Genomic DNA, 16,609 nt, shown 5'->3' with positions numbered 1-16,609 from the left:
AATATGTCCTTGATGCATGTGATTATATGTGGGAATAAAGTATGGCCTTCTTGTACTACAGTAGCAGCACAAAGTATGAAGTTTCTCCCATATGAGCTACTTGGCAAGGGTGACAAAAAAATTAAGTCCAATGTCAGCACATCATATATCTTTATCTTGAGATGCTATCTCCTGGATGATCATAATAATTTTGTTAATTACTTGAAGGATTGGAGAGTTAATAAAGGAGAATAAATATATATTTTAATTTATTTTTCAGCAAGTGAACTTCATAATGTTGTTATTTAAGTTAATGTTTATATTTGTTTTGCAGGAACAGCATAGCAGCCTCAGCAGTTTGTGTTTTCAACCTGAGTGCCATAACTCAGACTTTTAATGGACCCTTCAAATACCAGGAAAACTCTCGCTCTGCTTGGCTTCCATATCCCAATCCTAACCCTAATTTTCAGGTACGGATATGTGGGAGAAGGACACATAGTTCACATGTGGTGGTTTGCTTCTGAATGTTGTTTGGCTCATACTTAAGTAACTTTAGAGTTTCCCAGTATATTGTAGCCTAAGACTTTAAAATTTAAAAATAAATATATAAATGAAAAAAAAAAAAAGCTTACAAATTCCCCCTATTTCAATATCCTTAATTTTAGCTTTTCACAAAACAATTTGGGTTGAAAAGAGGATGTGCTCTGAAGGTTAGGAGAAAAAAAGAAACAACACTTTAATCTGTCAAAATATGAAGCATTGTAGTTATCTTTCAAGATAATATTAATTTCTGGTTCAAATATCTGGTTCAAATATTAATTTCTGGTTCAAACTTGTTATTCTCCTTTGCACTGCATTTGCGCTATTAGAATCTGGAAAGGAAACACCATTTGACAGGAAAAAAAAATGGTAGGGGGAGAAGATGGGGGGGGGAGGGGAAAGGATGAAGGAGGGGAAAGGAGTGGTTACCATTGTGTATATTTCCCCATGCAAGGTGGTCCATGCTTGTGAAGAGTCTGATTAAAATAATTTGTGAAGTGTTGTGCTCCTTATTTGAACTTGTCAGCCTTAGAGCATGTAATAATCTGTAGCTGGCTGACAGCATAAAACTAATTACTTCAAGGTGGGTCAGTCACTGGTACTCTTAAACAAAAATTAAAGGATGTTTCAGGTAAGCACATATGCACGCATTTGTTGTGGTTTAACCCTGGTAGCCAAACACCAGAGACACTCTGTCACTCACTGTCCTCAATGGGACAGGGTGAGAACTTATGATGATAAAAAGCTCTTTGGGTTGAGGTAAGGACAGGGGATTGCTCAATTACTGTCATGAGCCAAACATGCTCAGCATAAGGGAAATTAATATAATTTATGGCTAATTAATAACAGACTTGAACAGTGAGATCTTAAAAGTAAAAACATCCACTCTCTTCCACCTCCTCCTCCTGAGTAATGCAGGAGAACAGGGAATGGGGGCTGCGGTCAGTCCCTGATGCTTTTTCTCTGCTGCCCTTTCAAGGTCATTCTCTGCCCCTGCTCCACGTGGGGTCCCTCCCACGGGATGCCGTCCTTCCCCAGCTGATCCCACATGGGCTGCCCACAGGCAGCAGCTCCTCAAGCACTGCTCCCACACGGCTCCGTCCCACGGGCTCCATCCATCCATCCATCCCCCAGGAGCAAACTGCTCCAGCACGGGTCCCCCACGGCTGGGCGGCAGCTCCCCCCAGACCCCCTGCTCCTGCGGGGGCTCCTCTCCACGGGGGGGCTGCAGCTGCGGCCCGGGGCCTGCTCCTGCGGGGGCTCTCCATGGGCCGCAGCCTCCTCCAGGCCACATCCACCTGCTCCACCGGGGGCTCCTCCACCCATGGGGGGGCTGCAGCGTGGAGATCTGCTCCATGGGGGACCCATGGGCTGCAGGGGGACAGCCTGCTCCACCGGGGGCCTCTCCCTGCACAGCCCGCAGGGGAACTGCTGCTGCCTGCCTGGGTCCCTTTTGGAGCCAGCTGGAGCTGGCTCTGATCTGACATGGGGCAGCTGCTGGGCCCTGCTCAGAGGCCACTCCGCAGCTCCCCTGCTACCAAGCCCTTGCCACCCAATACAGCATTTTTATTCTTCTGCACAGTCACCACTCCCACAAGGAGAGTTATAGTGAGAGTGATGCTGGCAAGGGAAATAGAAGGAAAACTACGTTAATATAGTGATTAAAACTAATAACTTTTCACTACAATATTTAAATGTGGATCTGCCTTTCACCCTTCCTTTAATCTCGATACAATGTCAGGGGTTCAGTGCTGCTTCTGTAACACCCTTCCCTATCATGGGAAGGGTCATGAGATCTCTGCAAGCATGAAACAGAACCATCCACCAGGGACTGTAGGTAGTTTTAATTATGTCCTGATTTATGCAAGCAAAGGAAAATAAAGCACTGAATTTGCTCTGAATACAGGCCAGAGCCCTGTTACCTTTTCTGAATAGCGTGTTTGGCGTTATGCCCAAATGACAAAATACCAGTTAAGTAAGCCATATTGCCGAAGCAAGCTATTATCGGTATATAACTTTTTACATTTCATAGAAATAGTTACGTTGTCAGAATAATGATTGTAAGAAGATCCAAGTGAGGTTAAACTTTTGAAAAAAGAAGCCTGAAGAAAGGCTTGTATGTTAAAATCTTGCCTTCTTTCTGACTAAATGGAAGTCAAACGCAAGTTATTAATGTCTTCCTGCAAAACCTTTATTAATGAGTCTAATTATTGCAGAAGCATCCCATACAGAATGGTACATACAAATGAAGCTGACAGTTTAATGACTATATAAAAACAGTTGGGTGTCTATACTGTACCATCAGTAGTCATCTCTAGCTCCCAGTCCAGGCAATGAAATGTTGAAATTTCTTGTTTGGAGAGTCTGGCTGATTTTAGTATGACTCTTACTTGCTTTATCAAATTTACAAGACCAGCAACATTTCAACATTTCTATCATATCTCACAGAGCAACAGCTTTGTAGGCTAGCACTAGTTTAAAGAGCTGTAACGTGGCCTTTTAAAACACAGTATTGATGCCAATTCATGTTAACTGATCTCTAGATATCATTAGTGATGTTGAACTTATGTTTTTCACAGGTGCTATCTTTTATTCATTTGAACTTTCAGTTAGATTTTTGGCTCCATAAGTGCAGTGCCGTCATATACCAGAAGCTAATCTAATGCTTAGAGCTAGCTGTAACCTTTTTAAGATTTCACAGTGCTTTAAAGTACATACTGCACGTAGAGAGGATACATACACTGGCTGAACTTGTGATTTCCTTTCCCAAAAGGAGGAAGCATGGGTATGGTAAAATACCAGAAGTTCTGTTTATGTAGTTGGAGAATTAGATTTATCCTCAGAGTATTCAGCTACTCAGCAGTAGCAGACAGAAGCATGTGATTATGAAGGAACTCTACTGCTGGGTGGTGATAATTGCATTCAGCATTTTATTTCCAAGGCTAGATGTAATGATGTATTAATTGAAATATTTTCCAGATTAGAATAGTACTGGAGTCCCAGTCCTGAACAACACTGTTTCTCTCCAGAGCTTGTTACTTTTCTCTTTATGCAGGACATCTTCCATTGTAAGACCAAGGACAATATTTATTTCAGTGTACTATGAGCATTCTAGCTAGAATCTTTCTAGCTTGATATAATCAGAAGAATTCTTCTTTGGCATGCTATGGTTTTATTTTTTTTCCCATTGGTCTGGCATGCAAGAAAAATAATTGTTTCCTGTCAGTTGTATTTCATCCTCATAGGTTCTCTTGTTATGGAATTATTGATTGAATTAAAAAAATAAAATCTATATTTGGAGTCATCACTTAATTCCAGATTGCTAATATGGCAATGATGAAAAAATAACTTCTAGGGTTTTGCAGACTGTATGATTTAGTTCATATTTTGATTCATAGTGCAATTTATGACATAGTATCCTAGAATCATAAAATGGCTTGGGTTGGAAGGGACCTTAAAGATCATCTAGTTCTAACCCCCCTGCAATTGACAGAGACACTTTCCGCTAGTCCAGGTTGCCCAAAGCCCCATCCAACCTGGCCTTGAACACTTCCAAGGATGGGGGATCCATAACTTCCCTTCCTAATTGCCCTGACCCATTTATAGGACCTTACATTTGGCATTTTTGAACCTCTGAGGTTCACACAGGCCCACCTGTCTAGGACCCTCTGGATGGCATCCCTTCCCTCCAGTGTGTTGACCACACTACACAGCTTCGTGTCATCGTCCAACTTACTGAGCATGCACTCAGTCCCACTGTCCATGTCACTGACAAAACTGTTAAGCTGGTCCTAAATGTGGAATAGAGTGAAAAAAATATGACTTGAGTATCCTTTCACATCATTAATGTTTGATAATGTGAAGTACTGTTTTACTTCTCTAATGCATCTGTGTATGAGTAAACATGAAGATGTTTACATACTCACAGATGCTATACATATATCTAGTGTCCTCAGTTAGTTGAAGACCTACACACAAAGATTTTAAAATTAATTGCTGCTTATCTTGCTTTGTTTAGTTGTGTTTGGAATTTGTGCATGTGATGAATAAATACACAGAAATTAGTACAATTTTTAGATATACAATGTGGTCAGTTCCAAAGCAAACATATCTTTGCTATGGATAACATTTTTAGTAAGATTTATAGTTAGAGCTCTATTCTGTCTATTCTTGGCTAATGAGCACAAAGTCTGAAGAAGCTTATAGAACTGTGGAGAACTGTGCTGTGACCTGGGATTCCTGTCAGACCCTGGCTGTGATAGAGATTTCCTCTGAAAATTTGTAATGCCTTTAGCACTGTGTTTATGTAAATTGTAAAGAAAACTAGTCAGAATTTTTTGATAGTAGCTTTTCTTCTTGCTGCCCTGTGTGCATAAGTTATAGCCAAATATTACTATAACCCATCTGTAGTCAGTCTGGTGCCCTTTTGTATTACTTGGAGTTAGGGAGTCCCCTTAGTACTGTCTCAGGAAAGTGGAGCTTATTCAGTCACTGTGTGAACAGTCTGATCAGCACCAAAATGTGCCATGAATGTGGAATTCCAAAGTGTCACTATAATACACAGTCTTGGTATTCATGTTCTTATGCTCTAATTTATAGAGTAAATCTGTTGTTATCATTGAGGCATATGGTAACGTTACTTTTCTGTGTTTGCAGTGCGGCACCATGGACCAGGGTTTGTATGTGAATCTGACTGAAAGAAATCTTCAGGATGCTCAAAAATTCTTCTTAATGCATGAAGTTGTTCAACCAGTTATTCCAATTCCTTACTTCATGGAAGACAATAGCCGATTTTCTCATGTGGTTGTGGATGTTGTGCAGGGCAAGGACATGCTCTTCCATATCATCTATCTTGCCACAGGTATGAACTCTGAGTTGTTGTGATAACTGCAAAAGTGTGAGGTCTGTGAATTTTAATGGTCTGTAAATCAGTTTGGCAGTGTGTGTAACACCTTGAACAACAGCTTGTTGTTTTTGTTTCCTTTATAGCAGCATTATCTCTGCCGTTACATTTTCTGAGTAAACGAGTTCAGTAGTTTGTAGTGTCTTGGTTTATATAATAGTGTGAACTTAAATGTTAGTGTCTTTACAGTTCTTTGAAAGCATGAAGTCTATATGATACTAAGAGAGTGAATGGCTGGAAATTATGTAAACACGAATTGACAAGTTTCTCTCCTCTATTCTTTTTTATGTAGTTAAGGGTACAATCACACTCAAGATTCATACATTGCTACAGTTCTCTGCCTAAAATTGTCTTGATTAGAAGTATTGCTTTCTAGGTTTAAAATTTCATTCAAGCTCCTTAAAACACTGAAGGTGACAGAGAATTGTTTTTGCAGAAGAATGGTGTCCCTAACTGATACTGAAATATTAGATTGGAATAACATGTTTAGAGCTTTGTAGCAGAAAACTTAGGGCAATTCTCACATAGTTAGTTCTAAGCACATTAGCAGGGCATATCTCATCTAAACAGTGGTTTACTAGTGAGCCTTTTTAGTGTCATATTGAGTAAGCACCAAATACAAAATAAATAAATAAAAATCTGTTGATCAACATGAGGAAGAAAAATCCTATACAACTAGTTCTTCTTGCAGTCAATGAGATCAATTTCTATAGAATTTCATCATAATCATCACATCAATTATAGAGAAACTGAATCATTTTGATCACTCTTAAATATGTTTTATTATTGAAAATTGTATATTCTATGGCTTATCACTTATCAAGAAACTCAAAATCATAGAATGGCCTGGGTTGGAAGGGACCTCAAGGATCATCTAGTTCCAACACCCATGCCTAAGGGATGTCACCCACTAGATCAGGTTGCTCAGGGCCTCATCTAACCTGGTCTTGAACACCTCCAGGAATGGGGTATCCACAGACTCTCTGGGCAACCCGTTCCAGTGCCTCACCATTTAAGTATTGGAAGGCTGCAATGAGGTCACCCCGAAGCCTTCTCTTCTGTAGGTTGAACAGCCCCAGATCTCTCAGCCTTTCTTTGCAGAAGAAGTGCTCCAGCCTTCTGATTATTTTTGTGGCCCTTTTCTGGACCCGCTCTAACAGAGCCCCCAAGTCCTTCTCTGCAGGGCTGCTCTCAATGAGTTCTTCTCCTAGTCTGTGCTAGTGTCTGGGATTGCTCCAGCCCAGGTACAGCACCCTGCATTTAGACTTGAACCTCATTAGGTTCATGTTGGCCCACTTCTCAAGCCTGGTAAGGTACCTTTGGATGACAACTCTTCCTTCTATCGTATCAACTGCACCACTCAGCTTGGAGTCATGAACAAACTTGCAGAGGGTACACTCGATCCCACAGTTTATGCCATCAATTAAGATATTAAACAGTACCGAAAAATGTGCATTGTGGTTCAATATATGATTTATTATTTATTATTTATTTTCCCCCTGAAAACATTTTTTTTTTTAGTGAAGATTATTTCTTTTTGAATCTGAAGGGATTTTTGAGTAATTTGGCACATTTGTGTGGGACAATATTTCTTGTCATATTATCCTTTCTAATTGTGGTCCTGGAAAGACGGGCAGTAATCTGAAAGCCTTAAATAAGTTTAAAACTGTGCTTGGATTTGTCCAGTTGTAGTTGAAACAACCTGCTGGTTGGTAAATAATAGCCTTTTAAGTGAAATCATGCCTATATTAAGTGCGGTTTGTATTGCAGCGATCTGACAGAAACTGAATTACAGAAACATGTACTTGGTTTTATATGAAGACACTGTTACTGCGTTGTAGGATATTTACATTATAATGACAGCATTGAGAATTATGTAATTTGTCACAATTCTGGTTGTCTTCAGTTTTTCTTATTGTTTTTCCTTTTGTGTCTGATTCAGTAAGTGAGGACTGAAAATTTCAAGTTTTGTGGTTCATTAATAAATTGTATTCAATAACAGTTCCAAGTTCTTTTTATGCATCTTTCTTGCTGCTAAAAATATGATGCTTGTATATTCTTTATGATATATTCTTGCCCTGTACATTTATTCTTCTCTGTACTTCTGCTTTCAGTCATTTATGGAAGTAGGATTCCATGGGAGCTGAACCTTTTGTCTAACACCAGTACATGCTTTTACGTAATCAGAAAGTATGTTGTGCATGGATGTGAAAAATTGTACGATAAAGAAACATAAGTAACAATATAGTGTTATGGAAGATTTTTTAAGAGAGTAAATTCTAGTTCACTTTGATTTCACCCAAATTCAGGGTGTTATTGTTGGTTTTTTTGTTGTTGTTGTTGTTAACATTCCTTCTGTGTGTACTCCCAATTAAGCATAATTACTAAACTTTATTTAAAAAAAATAATTAATACTTACTTTTCAGAAACATTAGCTGATTGGTAGAAGTGAAAATGAGCCTCATGTTTTTATATAGATACCATACCTACAATACATGAGGGTAGTATGAAAATATCCAAATATACCAAAAACCAAAGCGTAGTTCTCCTAAAATCTTATGAACTGGGGGAATGACAGTATTTCTACATTTTTGGTGTGCAAGTCATAACTTTAATTTCATTATATTGGTAATGATGCAGGATCTTTGTTCTCCACAGAGTTAGATTATCTTGTGTAGAAGCTGTGTGGCAGTTAGCACTGCGTTTGCATCCTAAACTGCATGTGGTAAAAGATTACCAGGACAACACTGCTTCTATAAACAACAGAAATGAGAAGGCAACGGTGTTAACTGTGGAAACCAGCACTAACTTTAGAACCATAGAATCATAGAATGATTTGGGTTGGAAGGGAACTAAAGATCATCTAATTCCAACCTCTCTGCCATGGGCAGGGACACCTCCCACCAGACCAGGTTGCTCAAAACCCCATCCAAGCTGACCTTGAACGGTTTCAGGGATGGGGCATCCACAGCTTCTCTGGGCAAGTCAAGTGATGGGTCAGATTTCCCAGAAATGTTGTGTAGTCTCCACCCTTGAAGGTTTTCAAGACTAGACAGCTATCCAGTCTATGTTACGACTCGTTCTCCTTTGAGCAGAAGATTGGATTTGAGACCACCTGATGTCTGTTCCAACCTGAATTATCCTGTCTGTCGCACTCCAGTACAGTATGCAAACTGGTTGGTCTCAACTGCATTTTTAAACAACCCTGTGAGAATAGATGTCACTGTACTACTTGGTGCCAAAAGGGAAATACGTTCAACTCCTGATAACTGGTGGTAAGGAATTTATACCTACTGCCATAAAGCAGGATGAATCCAACCCATGCTGTGGGGGATGTATTCTGCCTAAGTTTTGTAGTTATAATTCATTGCAACATTCTTATAAAATTGCCTCTTAAAAATCACAAAACTGATTCAGTAGATAGGTAAACAGATTAGATTGAATACAAATGAATGTTCTGTCTTTGTTAATCAAAGCAAAAATCCTATTCTTTGAAGCAGATAGGAAGTAGTTAAGAGAAAATTCTTTCTTCCCGCATCTCATATTCACCTACTTCTCCGACCTGTTATCAGAATACAGGTATGACAGAGGAGAATATCCCTGACAGTATTAAAAGTGTAATCTAATTTCATTAAGACTTCAGTAGAGATAATACTACTTAAGGAGAGACTGGGAATAAGCAAACAAATGCATTAATCTGCTGTGTAAACAGTCTTAATTTCTTAAAGCTCTGCAAAGTCATCATTCTTCTGGAGATTCTGATGTGCTGGGATTTAACAGCTACTGCTGGTATCAAAAATATGTTCTCCTACTTTGGAAATACATCTTAATCTTCTGCTGCCCTGACTTCTAACAGAGAACGAAAGGATATATCAATTCCTGCACATTTGCTGTTGCTTAGAACTAGCACAGTGATGCTGTCTTTAGGAAGGAAGAAATCCCTGAAACATTTCAAGGAAAGAATTCACAGAAGTTCTGAACTACAAATTGTCTCTAATAATAGGTTAAAGGCGGAGCAGGTTAGTGAATGATCTGACTAGTTCTGACTACTTTTTAAATTTCAGAAAAAGTAAAAACAAAATGGTGTTACATATTTCATAGTTTTGTGCACTTTCCCCTTTCTCTGTCCTTTTGTCCTTTTCTCCTCTCCTTTTTCTTTCTCCCTTTAATTTAATTTTATTTTTTTTTCAATTTATGTGCCTAGGTGTCCTGTGATTAAAAACTTTGCTAATATAAAAAATGTATCCAAAATGTTTTTCAGGATACTACAACAAGAGCAAAAGCTTGAGAAAATATACTCCAAATAGCCTTTACTTAGAAGGTTGTTACAAAATGTATTGATTTATTGGAACAAATAAGAAAATTCTTAGATTTGATGTCTTAGTTTGAGGGTATTGTGAAACCAGTTTCTGGTTGCTGGCTTTTGAGAAAAAATAACATTGACATTGTCTGAAAATAAATTTCAAGGTCATGTTTTAAAAATGGTGGAAAAAAATCCCACATTATCTCAGTACTTGTCTCAGTAGGCAGAATATATACCCTCTGTATCCTGAGCAGAAATTACGTATGCCTGGTGGTGGATCTTGATTATGGCAATTTATGTTTTAGCACTGATGAAATTAGGGTATAGCTAATTTACAAAGATCTAGTGAAACGTGAAGAAATATTTACTGTTGGTTGCATAGCTTATCTGTATGCTAAGAGTGGACTTTTCACTTAACTGAGCCTGAATTTTTGTACCATAAGGACAAGTTTTATTTGAGACTTAAAGATGACCAGAGTATATTACGAAAGCTGTACCAAGAAGTTCAGGAAGGTAGCATTTCTTTTTTCAAAATCTTGGAGGAAATATTGTCATTTTCCTGGCAGACTACAGGTTCTGATCAAAGTGTGCAGCTTTCATATATAATGAGCGTAGTGTCATAATATATGCAGTAAGTGTGAAGCTATGGACCTTAACATTATAAGCAAAAATATATGCTTATATACATTTCATACATGGTGAAGAGAGCATCAAAACTTAATTTGACTGCATTTTTTTCCCAGTTTGACACTATTTCTGACTGTATTATCTCAAGTGTGTTGAGATTATTGAAAGTAATCTGCAGATAGATTTTTTTTAGAAAGAAGCTCTAGATATTTCCTGTAAGTTTAACAACACCTTTTTTAGTCTAGAAACTGCCATATAAATGCAATAATAACAATGTTTAAAGTAGTTATAATTTGAATCACAACTCAAGTGTGAAAGTGGTAGGTAGACTATTTGTATGTATTAATGCTTTCTAGTTCAAAAACAGAACAGCAGGAAAAATCAGAGTGCAGATAGATAATGGGGCATATGCACTGTAGCACGCTAGTTAACTGTAACTATAGTTACAGTTTTAAAACTCTTTCTTGTCTGTTCAGATACTACAAAAATTAAAAGAAAATGGTTGCTTTGATTCTGTCTTTCCTTGATAAAGGCATAGTGTGTTTATACACACTTGTAAACCTCCACTTCAGTGTTTTTAAAAATACTTCCCTGTAACTTCTTGTCCTCCTGGCCTTTTGTGGTATCGTTTTAAGAGCTTTGAAGCATGGGCAGTTACCAATTACTTTTCTGTCTAGAAATGGTGCACCTTGGAAGACACCAGTCAGCAACATGATGATTGTGAACATTGTTAAAAAAAAAAATTATGCAGTACATCATCAAAGGAATAACCTTATCCTCTGCTGTTTTTTCAGTGACCATAACTGATAAAGGAAAATCTACTTGAATGAACGCCTTGTTTATATTATGAATCTTTCCATGAAACATTTTGCTGCAAAGCCTGAAAAAAGATTGCATTGTTTTGGCTTTGAGAGTCTAATGTTCACTCTGGGATTCATGCTAATGTTATTACTGAGAATGCTTCTTATATGCTCTTGCCAGAATATTTATAATATTTTCCATTCAGAATAAAAAGAAAAAAAGGTAGTGCAAACCATAGCCATTTTACTAGGTAATTTAAACACAGAAAAGTTGATTTGCCTTATGTATCGTGTCACCTGTACTGGGCAAAGTGTCTTTAAAATGTTACCAGATTGGAATGGCCATGTTTGAAGTCCAGGCTACAAATAATACTGTCAGACTTTAGAGAATCAAACCCTGATTTTTAGATGTTTCCTAATGATTTCTCTTGGCTTTTTCACTCTGTGTGAAGATCTTTCATTCTGCCAGCTCCAGTCAGATAGCGCTAAAGAGGTTTCTTAATAAATTGATGACTCTAAGTAGAGCTGGTTAAATTATTCATTGACAGCAATTTATGTGTGAGAACCATTGCCCTTTATTTGGTTCACAAATTACCCACTATTTATTTGTAGTCATTTTTTATTGTTATTGTCAACTCATAAATAGGTCATGATTTTGATTAGTTTGTTACTGGTATTTGCCCAGATAGTTTGTTCATATTTTAGATAGCATGTTCGTGAATTGCTTGATGCAAATAGATGGCATTTGTATTCTGTTCTCATGGGACAAATTTAAGTAGGAGAAGCCTTTTTGTCTGTTCACAAGTTATGGTTATGTCTTTATAATTGCCCAGCTCTATTGAATAAAGACTGTAAATAAATGTCCAAAGAACATACGGCTTGGGCTCTTCTATGCCATCACTGGAAGTCAGAATTCGTGCCAAAAGCAGCCACTGCCCAAAGAACAGCCGGCTCTGTTTGCATGCAAGCAAGACTAATACACAGGCTAAGAAGGAGAGAAGCTGTGAAGAGCTGGTTGAGATTTCATCTCAACCTTCCATTCCACTCCAAGGGGGCAAGCTCCTTTTTGTCAGTGTTGCTGAGCTCTCAACACTTATTTGACTACTTTACAAATTTAGGATGACCAAATAACCTTCCCTTCTTCCTTCCAAGTTTTTTAGACTATCACCTCATCTCCTTGGCAAGGAAAGGAAACCCCTACATTCATGTGTTAGTAGGTGATTCTAAAGAACAGAATGTGAAGCTGATGGTGGAGGAGGTGTTCCTGCTGCCTTTAAGGCTGATGTCTCTATTAGCACCAGATTTATTTTTTATTTTTTTCCTGCACCACAACAAACAGTGTGTAACTCTTGTGTGAATACTCAGTCAGTGTTCAGGACCCTTCTTGAGAGATGTGGGGTGGAAGTGTTCCATTTCAAGGGACCTGGCTATACAAGAGCTTTTCAGAAAGCATTGGGCATCTTGGTACATCACTGAGCATTTTAACATCTGTAGAATATTCTGCAAGGCCTTTTACTTTCGAAAAGCCTTTCATTTAAGGAGAAGAGTGACTTAATGAACCCATTGCAAAACAAAGAAGAAAGCTGAATACTTATGAAATCAAAATATTTCAAACCCTACATGAAACTCCTTTTGACCCTGAAAAGAAGGAAATGGAGGATCACAAGTATGATGACATCATATATATGGTAATCAGTATGAGCTGTGTGAGTAAAGTTATTGTTATATAGGATATTCTACTGAATTCTTTTTGTTCACATTTATGAGCTTCTTCATTTTGCAGCATTTTTCTCAGTAAGCCTCAGTAAATCCAAATGTTTATGACTAAGCAAATATAAGCAGTGCCACTAGTAATCGGTGTGTTTGTTGTTTCTTATTTATTTATTTATTTATTTTTCTTGAAAGAGTAATTGTAAATGAAATGTTATGTTATTGACAGTATTGCGGCCTTTCAATGAAGTGTCACGTAACCTGCAGGTAGATTCACAAACATGTAGATTAGGCTTCATCTGTATTTTACTGTATCAAGGTACTGAGTAAGAGTCATAAAAAGCATTTGCAGAGAAGACTCACTTGTATACAGAGTCATTCCTTTAATTTATTTTTTATTTTTCTTATCTCACAAATCTTGGAAATTTGTTTCTATAACTGCACATGTTCAGAAGGAATGGGAATGACCACAACCAACACAGTGTCTGGTTCTCTTGTCTAGGAGATAAGAGCTGATTTTTCTACTATTGCCCTATTACTAGATGTCTCAACTTTTAGACTCTTATACAAAGAATATAATGTATTATGATAATATACATTATATATTATAGCTATTGCCGCTTTAATGTTGTAGGTTAGTGAGATGAAAATCTGCTAGGGAGGAGTTCTAGGTTCATGTCTCTAATAGCAATTTTGCTGCTGCCTCATGTCCATTTACTTCCTAATTTACATTCTGTTGGAAAGAAAATGAGTGACAGCATCTTTCTTTCCTTCTCTGATTTTGGACAAAAGTTGTGCTTTAGGCTGAAACTGCTGCTGACATTCTGTGCAAATCATAGTAGATTTGTACTGGTTATATATACTGGATTTGGCTCATCTGGAGACAGAGGCATACAGACACATACTGTGCAAGCTGCAAATGAGTTTGAGTAGAAGATAGCCCTTGACTCACTCTAGTCAGCCAAATTTACAATGCTACTGGATTGCTACAGCAGTCAGTTGTCTTTCTGACACTTCCAATCAAAATAGCTGCATATGACTCAGTTAAGAAATCAGGCAAGGTTTATTGTGGGTTATTATCTGAGAAGTAGTTTTCTCCACTTGTGCATGTAAGTGCTTCTTTGATCTGGGTGCTGGAAAATTTATTCAGTGGGAAAACACTACCATATTCATAGCATGCTTTGGGTAGTACAAGGTACTTATTTATTGTGGTGGCACAAAGAGAAGACAATAAAAAAGTAATAGGAGCAATAAGCACTCCCTGTCTGGTCAGATCCAATCAGAGTTAATACACCTCAACTTTAGAAGACTGGCAGTGATCCAGGGTCTGTATTCCATAGTGATTTTATCCTTTGTGTACAGCATGGCATTTTTCACTGCTGCTCTGTCAGATAGCAAGCTTTAAATCATAACAACCATTTCATCTTACAATTAATATCTATGTGTTTTTTTTCTTTTTTTTTTTTTTTTTTTCCCCTACTGTTTTATTAAGAGGTTACACATGTATTTGCACTATCTGAGCAGTTCAACCCTAGATGCTGATTAAATGTTATCGGTCTATCTTAAGTTGGAATGTTTTCTCTTCCTGAGAAGAAGCTTCTGGGAATTTAATATAGACTTATTAATTACATTTTGAATTGTTTTATTTAGCAGCAGCCTTATAACTATATTTCTGTTTCCTTTCATAATCCATCATATGAAAATTAGGTGTCTCTTGACAGGTGTAATGTTTCCCATTCAGAACCAAGAGGCTACATATGACTTGTGTCATCTTTGCCTCAGTTTCAGGTTTTGTGTGTGTGTATGTGTGATTTTTAGTAAAATAAAAGTTGGATGATGCCAACAAGAATGTCTGTTAATACAAAATATTTTGAAATGGGTGTTCTCTAGAATATATGCTTTCACTTGTACCTCTTGATATTGGGTCTGGGAAGTGATTGAATCACCATTCCTGGAGGTCTCCAAGAAATGTGTAGATTTAGAACTTAGTAGCATGGTTTAGTGGTGAACTTTAGTACTAGGTTAAGGATCAGGCTAGATGATCTTAGAGGTCCTTTCCAACCTGAATTATACGATGAGTCTGTGATCATTTAACTGGTCTTAGGGAGTAAAATGTTTTCACGTCTGGGAGTGAAAACTCCCAATGTTTTGTTTTTTTTTGAGAAAACTCCCAATGTTTTTCACATCTGGGAGTGTTGCCAGTAACACAGCTTTCAACCACCAAAGAGAAATGCTATATCTGAACTGCAGCCTAATTTGTATTAATTTGCTTTTGTTTGGAGGTACAAACTAGATAGCTCACTTGAAGTAAAACCTTAGGTACATCCCTAAAGACTCCTTACATGCTGTTTCTTGTCATAATATGTTGATAAGAAGAATTCATATTCAACAAACAGAAATATTTGAGACTTCTAAAAAGTAAAAGTAGTCTGATAGCACATTCAGGTTAATGTGCATATGGGTAGGATCTGTTTGCTTCAAATATAGTAATTATGATAAAAGGCAATAAATATGTACGTCTACTTTTGTCTGCAGGTTTTATGCACTATCATAGTCTTGACATTTGTTCTATTTCATATTGAACCTGACATTGAAATGCATTCTTTTTCTAAGCTGGAAAAATGTGTCTTTTTGCATGCCAGCCTGCTGTAAAAATAAATAAAAATAAAAATGCTGGCTACATTTGTCATGCTCCTTGTAAATTTTATTTTGCTGAGTTATTTTTATGGATATTGGGTAAATTAAATACAAATGCAGCACGAGGTGATCACTTGGTAAGATCAAGGACTTTGTGCTTGATGTTGTCATGAATTGTGCTTTTGCTTCATATGGTATACATGAGATTTGCTGATACCTTCACAGTGAAGAAAAAGAGAGAGTGCAGGGTATTAAAGCTAAATTTGAAATTGTGTCAATCACCTGTTTGCCAAGTTCCAAGAAACATCTCTCTGCTCTCCAACTCATTAAAGCTTCATGTTATGCTGTAGTTTTAACCACATACTCTCTGCAGAATCATCATTTCTTAAACCAATGTTAGTATCTTAAGTATTGCAATACGTTTGAATGTGCACATTTTAATATAACTTTCTCAAGGGGATATAAATAATGATACTTGGTATGGGAACACGATTGAGTAGCTGTGCCTTGAGCTAGTCTGATACACATCCATAGGATTATCCTCCTTTATGAACACAGCAACATGACAGAGAAAGGCCATTCCATTGATTCAGAGATCCTGATGGTAGCAGCACCCATATGGGGTATGACGAGCTGCGATTTAATTCCTCTTGGAGTTCAGAGTTCAAAGCCATCTGTTCCACCTCCTTGCTGAATGCTTAATTCAGAAGAGAAGGGGTGGCTGTGGATGGGGGAGGAAGCCTCCTAAATCCACTTATTGGTGGTATATTATTCTGCAGGCAGAATGCATGGTTCATCTGGCCGGAGAGAAGAAGCACAGCAGCTCACAAGCCAAATAGGCAGAGAATTCAGCTAGAGAGGTTTTATTGCTTCCAGACCATGCTGCAAGGACTATTAAAATATTTTTCCAACGCCTTTTTAAATAAGCAGAAAGTGCTCCCTGAAATTCCCCAAGGATATGAAAGGCACCTTTTACTTGCAGAGCATAAAATCACATCAGAACCTGCTGAAAGCAAGGAAGAGGTACTTTTCACAGACTTAGTATATATTGCTTATCTCTCTCCTTCCCTGTTCCCAGCAGTTCGATACTCTTCCTCAGTGGTGCATGGT

The 16,609-nt window shown here is 37.7% G+C and overlaps 1 protein-coding gene across 6 annotated transcripts in view; it reads left to right on the top strand.

Moving 5' to 3' along the window:
• The window catches only part of SEMA5A (semaphorin 5A), a 329,372-nt gene that overhangs the window by 206,773 nt on the left and 105,990 nt on the right, over positions 1-16,609 (top strand). For all 6 annotated transcript variants that reach the window (XM_072034957.1, XM_027451744.3, XM_072034958.1 and 3 more), the window contains 2 exons: positions 314-449; positions 5,176-5,380. In XM_072034957.1, the coding sequence (XP_071891058.1) occupies positions 314-449; positions 5,176-5,380 (341 nt within the window). The remainder of the gene's footprint in view (positions 1-313; positions 450-5,175; positions 5,381-16,609) is intronic.

This window comes from Anas platyrhynchos, chromosome 2 (genome assembly GCF_047663525.1).
Source record: "Anas platyrhynchos isolate ZD024472 breed Pekin duck chromosome 2, IASCAAS_PekinDuck_T2T, whole genome shotgun sequence".
Classification (NCBI taxonomy): Eukaryota; Metazoa; Chordata; class Aves; order Anseriformes; family Anatidae; genus Anas; species Anas platyrhynchos.
Note: the sequence above shows the minus strand (reverse complement) of the source record. Positions and strands in the feature narration are given on the sequence as shown.